General features: G+C 41.2%; 1 protein-coding gene across 4 annotated transcripts in view; it reads right to left on the bottom strand.

Annotated features, from left to right (window-relative positions):
• Nucleotides 1-1099: 1099 nt before the first annotated feature.
• Nucleotides 1100-11062, bottom strand: part of tshz1 (teashirt zinc finger homeobox 1) — a 166169-nt gene continuing 156206 nt past the window's right edge. For all 4 annotated transcript variants that reach the window (XM_055219236.2, XM_073858419.1, XM_055219239.2 and 1 more), the window contains one exon: nt 1100-5697. In XM_055219236.2, coding sequence (XP_055075211.2) covers nt 2321-5697 — 3377 coding nt within the window. In that variant the 3' untranslated portion in view covers nt 1100-2320. The remainder of the gene's footprint in view (nt 5698-11062) is intronic.

Here is an 11062-nt window from a genome sequence, read left to right as displayed (position 1 = left end):
TTTGGAATTCGGTGTTTGTTAGCATTTGTTAGGGAAGTGAAAACTAGCTTAACAAAAGTACATTGCACATTTCAAGACTTGGAGTACTATTTTTAATACCATTAAATCCTTAGTTTCCTCTTTTTTTGATTTGTATACAGTACATAAAATTTTACTTTTATTAAATGTATTTATTATTTTTTACCTTTTCCCACTGCAGTGTTATATTCGTGGACAGGGTTTAGAGCAGTGGTCTTCAACATGGTGCCCGCAGGAGTCTGTGAGTTGCCGGCCAAAACACATTCCACTAATAGCCTCAATTTTAATATTTATTTTTTATATTAGCTTGGCGTCTTTTATGTATGTTAACATTTTATTAAACAATTATACAACATCAACAAGTAAAAAAGTTTAGACTGTAGGCTATATCAAAAAAGTCGCCCTCCAGATTTTTTTCCATTGTGGTAGCCCTTGCTCACAGAAAGGTTAGAGACCCCTGGTTTAAACATTTAAGTAGTTTTTACAAACATACTGTTTAAAAAAACAATACTGGTGTGCATCTTGAGAAGCAACAATGGCACTGATATATGTTAAGATGTGTCAGTGCAAGTTGTTTTAACATTTTTAAACATGCATTTTAGTCTGGGAGTATAAACCCAGTCCAGGAAACCTTCCCATAATGTTTTAAAATCCCTTAACACAGCAAGTCTACTGGGGCGTGGCCATATTTAGTTATGTCACTGCTATATTGACTATTTAATAAAGACCCATTTTCACAAATAAAGTACAATGCACATCAGAAAATTTTAATTCAGAAGTTTCGTGTTGCAGTAGTAGTGTTTTTGAATAACTCACAAAAGGTATAAAAAGTTAAAAAGGTCTTAATATGTACCATTTAGGTACAGATATGAACTTTTGAGGTACTAATATGCACCCTTTATAGGTATAAAGGTGTACTTTTTATTAAAGTACCGCCTCAGTGATGGCTTGTTCTGAGGGTGTACGGTTAATTTCAAGAGCTTAGATTCACAATGAATAATTGCTGATTGTTAATGTGGCGTCCATAACAGTATTACAGAATGATGAGAAAGGACATTAATAAAAACAAGTGAAAGCAACATTAATCAAGAAATGCTTCAGGTTTTATTTTACAATTAAGGGACAAAAACATTTTTTCTTTTTTAATTAGGGAATTAATGGGACTTTTCACAATGGCATGATAAAACATTGAAATGTACTGTATTTCATGTTTTGCATTGCTTGGTTCCATTTTGCGCACCGTGCATCGACATAGATGCAACTTCCTTCAATTCAGTCAATTCATATTTACCACATCAGAGAACTTAGTTCATTGAAAACTAAATGATGAATTGTGGTTCTACAGCACATATACTGCATATACATCTCTGTACATATTATTTCCTTTTTGTTTACTATATATAAAATGACAATATAAAAGAATGCACACCATACAAACAATGTTGAGCTGCGCCAATTGGCAAGATATGGTGATGGAAATTTACACATCTTCGCTGATCATTTAAATATATGTGCTGTATATAAGATTTCAATTAAGTCTATACAGGTTGAAAGTGAAGCGAAAACCATAGAAAGGGAAAGAGTGGTACCAAAGCATACGTTTCAAATTGCTACTGTATAAAATGATACTTAACAACGAAAACAATGATTATTAAAAACAAAGAAACGCCTTTGGAAAAACCAAAGTGTATAATCATAGGCAGCCAGTCAAAATCTTCCTTATCCTTCGAGGTTTAGAAGACTCAACAAAATCTGATGCATTGTTTTCACTTCAAAGGGTTGCGGAGTTTGATTTATGTCAAGCCAATATCTGAAATTTTCAAATTAACAAAATAGGTCTGTCTTACTTTATACATATTCTCATAACATTCGACACTACAGAGTGCTTTATTGATGTCAGTCTTTTATAAGGTATATTAAGTGTTCAACACAATTCATTCTATTCAGAAGTTCTTTTGCTATTTTGTTTTAGGACATGCCCATGGATACCATGTTCGTTTCATTCCCAATTCAACAGAGTACAAACTGTAAATTCTGTTTGAATTTGAAGTCACTCAAAGGATGAAAGGAAAAACATGCACATAAACGACACATATCAGATAAATACGATACAAAGCAAGAGTTAGAAATCATGAGACTGAAAAACAAGGAGGAAAAAAATTGAAACAGATCATGGTCCAGTCAGGCAGTTTCATGACACAAGTTGAACTGACTTCCGAGGCTCAGTTCAGGCGCAGTGCAGTACAGTGATGTAGTGCAATGATTCTGGATCCAGTCACTTTACTGCCACCAGCCTGCTATCTTAGGCTTTTTCTAACTTTTCCAGCTCAGTAACAAAGATCAGGTGGTCCTCGGGTGACTTTCCGTGCGTTTTGCTGAGGTGCAGTTTCACGGCATGCTTGCTGACAAAAGTTCTATTGCACAGTTTGCACTGAAAAACGGAATTAGAGTCTTCCTCAGTCAAGCCGAGGGCACTGAATGTCTTGTCTGTGATCATTTTCGTGACTGCTTGCTGGTCTCTTATGAGGTCTATTGATAACTTTGAGAGGTCCTTCAAGCTGAAGCCCAAGTGGGTTTCTAAGTGGTTTATGTACGTGGAGGGAGTTCTAAACTGGGAGGCACAATCACCACACAGGAACAGTGGGTGGCCCGAGTCAATGTTTTTCAGAAACTTGGTTCCACCTGTCCGCCTGAGTTGGTACTTGACGTTTGCCAACCAGTGTGAGATGGTGGTCATGGAAAGACCTGTAAACTTACAAATATGTACACGCTCCTGAGGACCAAGGTCTGTTATTATATACTTTCCGTCAGAGGTTTCTCGAAGGCTGGATGCAAACTGGGCCTGAAGAATCAGCAAATGCTGAGGGTTCCAGTTTGACTGCCTGCCTTTCCTTTTTTGAACAGGGGAAAGATCATCTAAGCCGTCCTCAAATGCACAGCCATCTGCATCTGACTTTTCCGATATGGAGGAAGGCGTCGATGACTTTGGTGTCAGACGACCTGTGAGGTTCTTCACCATATCCGAGATGTCCATTAACGCATTCTCCCGAAGAGGAGATGAGACTGATTCTGTCAAAGTGGATAGCATGGGCCGGGAACTGTTTGTGATGCTGCTGTTGTTAATAACAGTAGGTGAACAATTGTTTGTGGGCCCATTGCTGCTTTTGGACTTTGTCAGGTCCATGGGCTGATCATCATCGTTGTCATAATATCTGTTAATGGACTCAACTTGCTTGACCTGAGCTGGATTGTACATGGGTTTTTCCATCATGTTGTTGCTGATCTTATAAAGCATTGCTAGAGGGTCTAGTAGCGGACTAACCGTTTTGGAGGCCTTTCCTAAATGAGTGTTCATGATGGACTGCAATGCACTGAGGGGGCTGACTAAAGGCTGTTCTGGTGAGTGGTCAGTGATAATTCCTAAATTACTGCAACCATTGGTGACTTGTGTTTTGGGGACATCAGTTCCATTCTTTAGAGGATTATCTGCGTGGCTTTCCTTGTGTTCCCCTTCCCGAAGAGGAACGTGCTCTGACTCTTTATCTACTGTGCCATTCTTTGTCGGCTTGCTGAGATCATCTGGTCTTGGCAAGTCCTTTCTGTCTTTGGGGACAGGGGAGGGTAATTCAGCTGAAAAATGTTTGGAACTGCGTTCTGTTGATTTTTCATCCCTGTCTTTCTTTGACATTATTTTGCCTGTCACTTTCTCAACCAACTCTTCCATAGCTAAGACATTGCTTTTGTGGTTTGGAGGTGGAGATGGGCTGCTTGGAGAATGGATCAGAGCACTGGAGTCAGAGGTCAAAGATTTCAAGCTGCTGGCATTGAATGTTGGTTGCATCTGAACACTCTGAACAGCAGACAGAGATTTTATTGACCCTTGAAGCTGGTAGGCAGCATGAATGCTGGGATATCCACCCCAGGTGGGTGTACCTGTCTGAGCCTTACTGATTGCACTGGAGACAGTATTCTCTAAAGACTTAAGAATATCTAAACCCCCTTTAGGAGTCTCCTCGAGATCTTCCTCTCTCAGATATTTGTAATGGCTAAGTTTCTCTGACTTGTCCACCTTCTCTGAAGGATCTTCTTTCTCTTGTTTGATTTTTTTCTCCTCTATTTTCTCTTCCATTTTCTCTTCTTCTACCTCCTTCCTTTCATCCATGAAAGAGGGGTGTATTGGTGAATCTGGTTGAGATTTAATGGTTGGGGGTGGTAAACGTGTTGTTGTGGGTGGAAGAGGAATAGATTGAATTTTCTCTTCCACAACGGGGTCGAATACTAATTGCTTCCCCTTTTTAGAGGCGGAATTCGTGACTTTTAGAAAATGGCCAGTCACCATCATATGGGCTGTTAACTGCTGCAAGGTGTCATGTGAACTCCCACACTCCATACACTTAAGAATTTGAGCTTTTCGTGCCTCAAACTGCCAGGTATAACTTGCACCATTTTGGTAACCATAACGATTATTAGCAGTGACATACGGATTGGAAATCTTTTGATCTTTGGTGGATGCAGTCTCTGCCAATGGAATACCAGCGGAGCTTGAAATAGACTCAGGTGAACATGGAGACATCAGGTCCTGGAATGCTCGCTTTTTGGTGGAGGGAACCAGCTTTGAGGCAAGAGCTGGCATTGGTTCTTTAAGAGGCACTTTCTGGTAGTGTTTAGTTTTGATCATGTGGACACTCAAGTCCTGCAGTGATTCAAACGAGTGGCCACAATACATGCACTTTAGAACTTTCTGAGCATCTTCTTTGCCCTCCATCTCCATTAAAGATCGCTTCCTTGGCTTGGACCATTTCTTGCCCTTGTCGTCCTCCTTGTCCTTGTTGTCGTCACGGTAATGACCCGTTTCATTCATGTGAACCGTGAGACCTACTAGTGTGTCATAGGCTGCACTACAGTCCTTACATCTGAACTTGCTGGCACCCGTAAACACAGGCCCGTACAGCTTATTGTTTTGCCGGTACAGCTGCACTGTGCTGAAGAGACTTGGTTCAGGCATTAGGTGGTAGGGAGTATGCTGTAAGGTTTTAGCAAGTGCTGCCTGGTGCCAGTCATATGCAACACCTCCACTGTTAGCACCGTTGATGTTTCCATTGTTGGAACTGTTTAAAGTGGTGGCTTTTGTAGAATTGCTGCTTGGTGCTGCGTTTGTCTTGGTGCTAGCACTAACATTGCTGCTGCTGCTAGCTCCACCGCTTGCAACGTTACTCGCATGGCTGCTCACAATGCTGTTGTTTCCCTTGTGGCTGCTAGCAGTACTGTTGGTACTGCTGGCACTAACTTTGCTTTTCATAATGTCTCTTGTGATACTTGACCAGGAAGCATCTGAAATCAGGTTTGCATAGACGGCTTTCATCTGTGCCAGGCTGTCCTGCAGAGACAATCCTGCTTCTGTCTCCATGTCTTCAACCTCCTCTTTATCCTGGCCCTCTTTGGAGGACGTGCTTTTAAAGTCAGCCAGGTGATCGCTGGTGTCGCTGAGGGGTGAGGCGTACCCAGCATCTGGGTTGGTGCCATTGCTGAGTGGCGAATTCTGGTAGCTCAGCTGTTCGCGTCCGTCGTCATCTTCGTTGCACAGGTATTCTGCGTCCTGACCATCTAAGGAGAGGCCGTCATCCTGCAGATGCTCCTCATCGATCTTAGCTGCCTTAAGCTCATCCTCTGGCACATAGGCTGCAAAAAACAAAGCAGAAGGGGAAAAGAGAGATGATAAGAAAAGGAGCTCCAAAATGTGCAACTTTAACAAGAATAGTTAAATAATTAAATTCACATTTTTTTGTGTAGCTTTAAAAGCATTAGCTGTGAGAAAAAAAACGTTGTATCTGCATGTGTGTGTGCATGCCTACATAATGATCCTAAAGAGATTTTTGTCAATAGTCCTGGCAGAGGACGCAGGTTTGCAATTATAAAGTGGCAAACATCCATATCTTGACTATGATAGATAGCACCCTTCACTGCTGAGACTAACAAAGCTATTCAGTGTAACAGCTCAGCAAGGGTAAAAGGGCACAGAAGAGTCCTTTGAAAATCAGTCCTATAAAGCACAAAAAAATGGATTTTTGGAAAAAACGTGAACTTTCAGGACACACGGAAAAGAAACGGGTAACGTCATTAAAACATTTTGTATGAGATTATGATAAAACACCACAACTGTCATCTAAATTTTTTTTTGAAACTGTCAATATATATTAAAATGAAATTAAAATAAATATACATCTAATACAGCTATATTTAAATTCCAATTCCATCATCCCACTATCAGATCTCGAAAGCGGAGTTGTCTTCAAAACATGAACTCAAACTACGAACACCATATTGACTACTCTCTCGTCCTCCTTCTCCCTGTAGTTAGAGGGCACAGGCTGTGTGTGACATTGATCCAGCTCTCCCTTTCACTAGCCAAGCTAGACTCCTCTGAGTGTGAGATTGCTTCTGAGTTATTGCCAGGGATGCAGCGCGGGGTGCAGCTTGCCTCGATGCTGTTGGCAGAGGCGATGGAAGTTCTCGCAGCGAGCGATGCTAAAATGCAAGTGGAAATGGCATGTCATGTTGTCATGGTCCATGCTGTACTAACTCTCAGAGAGTCAAGAGAGTGTGCAGTCACAGGGAAAGACAGAGAAGGATGATTGGAGAGATGGACAAGACGGTTTTTAACCAGATCTGCAGATTCATAGCCAGATATTTGATTATATTAAGATTACTGACATAGGATGATAACCATGCCTGCTTGTCTGAATAGTGAAATTAGCATGCATGCTATTCAAAAATTGTAAAGATTTTTAGATTATAAATAACATGCACATATGAATCATTTACATCATGCAAGAAATGTGCACAAAAATGTAACATTGTGAAATGTTTATTACAATAGCATCCTACTCTCTAAATATCGACATTAACGTCTTCCTTCCTTGTCTATATTTTGACCAAAAAGGTCCCACCGGATTCATAAGAATCAGTTAACGCATTGATTTTTTAGCAAAAGCTGCATCAGGCCACAGTGTGCTTTCTTCTACAGCAACGTACATTCGTGTTCATTTGTGCAAATAAAGCTTGCACCGTTGCACGTTACTGCTAAGTGCACATTATTTCTCAAGGTAAAAAGAGGATACTGAAATGTTGCCTACGCCACACACCAGAAAATGCTTATTTTCCTTGTCTAAATGTGCGGTAATAAGATGTACTGTCAGATGTATTACATGGGGGAAAAAGGAACAGAGCAATGATGTTCACAAATGTAAGGTTTCATGTTTCAACCACAAAAAGCTCCTTCACTCCATTGTGTTCCGACAGGGCTTTGACAGAAACCGAGTGATAGCCCACTGTCTGCACCCGCAGCTGCGAGACAAAAAGAGAGAGAGAATGCTACTCGTTTAATTCGCTTAATGAATAGAGAATAAAGGTCCATGAGACCAAGTGCTTAATGAGGAACGGTAGGATTAAATTCCTGTTTCATCAAGCAGCTTTCGATCTACAGCGGGAGATAAACAGAAATGAGCTCCCTGCCATTGAGCGACATCAAAGTACCTCTTTCGAGTGTGCTTGTGTGCGTACGTGTGTTTTCGCAGCATGTCCGGCAATAAAAAAAGCCTCCCGTTCGCTTTGTGAAGGCGGCATTGTTGCCATCAGCCATTTTGAGGAGAACACGAGAAGAAAAGCCACAACTTTGAAGGCAACAGAAAGAGACGGAGCAGGAAAAGAGGGGAGAAAACGTGGGGAGGCGAGCACTTTAAGAGTCGTTCCTTTATCTCAGTGAGCCACCAGGAAACGTCTGTCCGAGATGCCAGGATCCGTCTCACTGGTTGAAGCAGATGTGCTGTCAGCTTCAAATGGCGTGCAGCTGAGCACACGTAATCGGAACGGACTCCGTACCTGATGTTTGTAAGGTGCCATTTACTGCCGCGCCGAGGAAGCCGTAGGGGCGCGAACAGCTGCGGATGTGTGTGCGCGTTTGCGTCATTTGCATGCGCGCTCGGATATTCTTAAAAGGATCCGAGCCTTGAGCTCCGAGACGGATTTCAATCCGTCAATTCCTCGGAGAAATCAAGTAGGCGGTATAAAGCGAAAAGGATTCGGTGAAATAAACATTACAAACTGTCAAATAAATCACTTATCCAAATATCGCTTTAAAAGAAATTCACGCCGCAACACGGTTCAGTGGATTGAAGCCCTGATAATTCCCTCAAGTCGCTGCAGCATTTAAGACAGCTTATCACGTTAAAACAAAGAGAGAAGTTTTTCATCTCTGCTATAATTACAGAGAGTGATGGAGCGGTGGATGGAGGGGCAGAAAGAGAGAGAAAAGTGAGATGGGGGTGGAGGAGAAAAAGAGAAGAGAGCAAAAGAGGGCTTTTTCCGCAAAAGAGATGGGCAGAACCTGACACTAAATCGAGCGCTTCTCCTCAGCCCCTGACACCGCGTGGCATCTGACAGGCATGCGCGTTGGCATGTCACTGTCCTCGCATCAAGACGTCAAACCAGACTTGGCAATTTTTTGCCATCTGCGTCAAAAAAAAAAGGAAAGCGGCGCCAGAAGACGGCACCGACAGCTCGCACTTAATAACCCAATCAGAAGTTTGACTGCTGACATCTCTTATCGGAGGCCTGCTTTTAAACATCACGCCGAACAATGAGAGCTGGATTAAGAGGAGAGCAGCGGGGGGAGGGGCTTGTTGTGTTTGTCAGTCAAAAATAAGTCTGCATTGTATTGCCGAGAGAAAAACGCTAAGATAAGTTGTTAAGAATACACACAATTAAGAGAATCAATAGTTGCATCAAAAGCATCTTTTTATAGCGAGGGACGATAAAGACATGAGGAGCTTGAATCACAGAGTGCAGCTCTTTTCAAAGCATTGGGAACTCGGGATGCGCCACCCTACATATTTTTTAAATCTACGACTCCACTGGGTGCCTGAACAACAAGTCTGGGGGGCTTACATAATACACATTCTTGAATAAAAATAAAAAAACAGATGGACGGAGTGCAATGGAAGGGATCAGAAAGCAGAGGCATCAAGATATGTTTTGGATTATTTACAACTTTAAATTCCATCTTAAAAACACTTGCAGTGGCATGCCCCCCTCCGAAAAAACAAAACAAAACAATGGGCAATTGCTTATTGCATATCTGAATGCGTATGGCTATACTTTTCAAAGGCCGTCTAAGAAAAGTGCATCAGTTAACGCTATTAAGGCGCTATTACAAACAGCAATACGTGCATAAAAGAAAAAAACTGTGCATTTATGTCTATGGCTACAAGTAAATTTAAAGCAACATTTCAAAGAGAGACTGACCATGCAGGCCAACTAAGAGTTAAAACACATCATTGCAGTTATATATAAACACATAAATTATTAAGATGCACGAGTCAAGACTGATCAACTAGTCAGCTACCATGACCCAACCCGGTTAGAAGAATTGGTTCCATGAAGATTAAAGTAGATTTTTAATGATAGTGTAGAGTTGTGCATGTTTGAAACGCACCAGTATGGACAGATGGAACAAAGGTGTGTATGTTCCCGAATGCCCAGCAACATCTAAAACAATCAGGCAGAGCACACAGGCCTTGTAAATGTGTGCATGTATGCAGTGCGAGACGTGTGTGTCGGTGTGTGTGTTGCGCGGTGAGCGTGGCCATCTGTGTCCAGAGCGGAGCTGTCACTGTGGCTGCGGAGATCTCACCGAGTTTAGACAGGTGACACAGCAACAGGACATGAGCGACACACACTCGCACACACACACACTCGCAGCCAACAAAGATCAGCCGCTGAGTGAACCTTCTTGCTATAGACTCATGACACCACACACACAAACACAGCCGGTGCCAGCACTTACAAACACCACCCACATACGAGCACTCGAGCGTCAAGATTCACATTCAGATGTCCAACAAACAGGAGAATCTTGACTCTGAATGGTCCATGGTGATTTTTCCACCAATTTCATGATTTTTCAATGACCTTTATTGAGAAGTTTCTATTTTAAATAGTTCAAATCAGACTGATTCATGAATTTGTCCTGTCTAGGCATGGGCCGGTTACCGGTTTCAAATGACTCAAAAGTGATTCGGTCACAAATCAGACATCAATCAGCACCGCATGCACATTTTACTTTAAAACTTTAAAGCTAAAGGTTTCCAGAAATACACATTTTTAGTATAATTATGGTCATTTTTTTACTTTATGCTATTTTATTAGCATAAATGACAGACCAATGACAGAAATATGGACAGGACTAGGCATGGGCCAGTATAAGATTCTGGCGGTATGATAACCTTTAGCAAAAAATACCACGGTTTCACGATGTTGCGGTATTGCCATTGCAACACAAAAATGTGTTATTTTTAAATGCCAGGTAAAAATGAAGCCTTTAAATTATAATATGCTTTCAAAAAATATATAATATTTTCGTAATGTATATTAAAATGTAAACATCAAATCAATCACATGACTTAAGGATTTTTGTATAAACACAGCTCATACCTTGGAGAGGTTATCACGGTATTTTAGTGGTTTTGACTGTTTAAAACCTTGGTATACCTTGAAACCGGTAACCGGCCCATGCCTAGACAGGACAATACACAATATGGATTCAAACTTGCGTCATCAGCATTAACACCACATGATCTTAGCTTTACTTCTCTCTCTCTATCTCTAAAAATATAAAAAACAAATAAATAAACAAAACAAAAACGCAAATCACTTATATACGTAGAGGTGGGTGATATGGGAAAAATACTATATGGTCATTGGTTTACAATTTTGTCACGGTTCTTTTTCATGTTGTTTTTTAAAGACTACTACTTAGCCTTAATACAGCCATACTAATGCCCCCATTTAAACATGCAGCCCTACAAGGTAACAAATATATGCGCGGAAAGTGCAAGGACAGTACGCGTACAACAGCGCATGCACCATAATGTTTGATTCCTGTTCTTTGTTTTCTTGATGTTTGTTTTAAACTTTGTTTGCAATGGTGGATCGTCTACTTTTCTGACGGCCTTGAAGAGTACGGTCTTGTGTCGGTACACGGCCATCC

The sequence above is a fragment of the Misgurnus anguillicaudatus genome, chromosome 20 (assembly GCF_027580225.2).
Source record: "Misgurnus anguillicaudatus chromosome 20, ASM2758022v2, whole genome shotgun sequence".
Classification (NCBI taxonomy): Eukaryota; Metazoa; Chordata; class Actinopteri; order Cypriniformes; family Cobitidae; genus Misgurnus; species Misgurnus anguillicaudatus.
The sequence above is the reverse complement of the archived record's forward strand: the minus strand, read 5'-3'. Positions and strand labels throughout refer to the sequence as shown.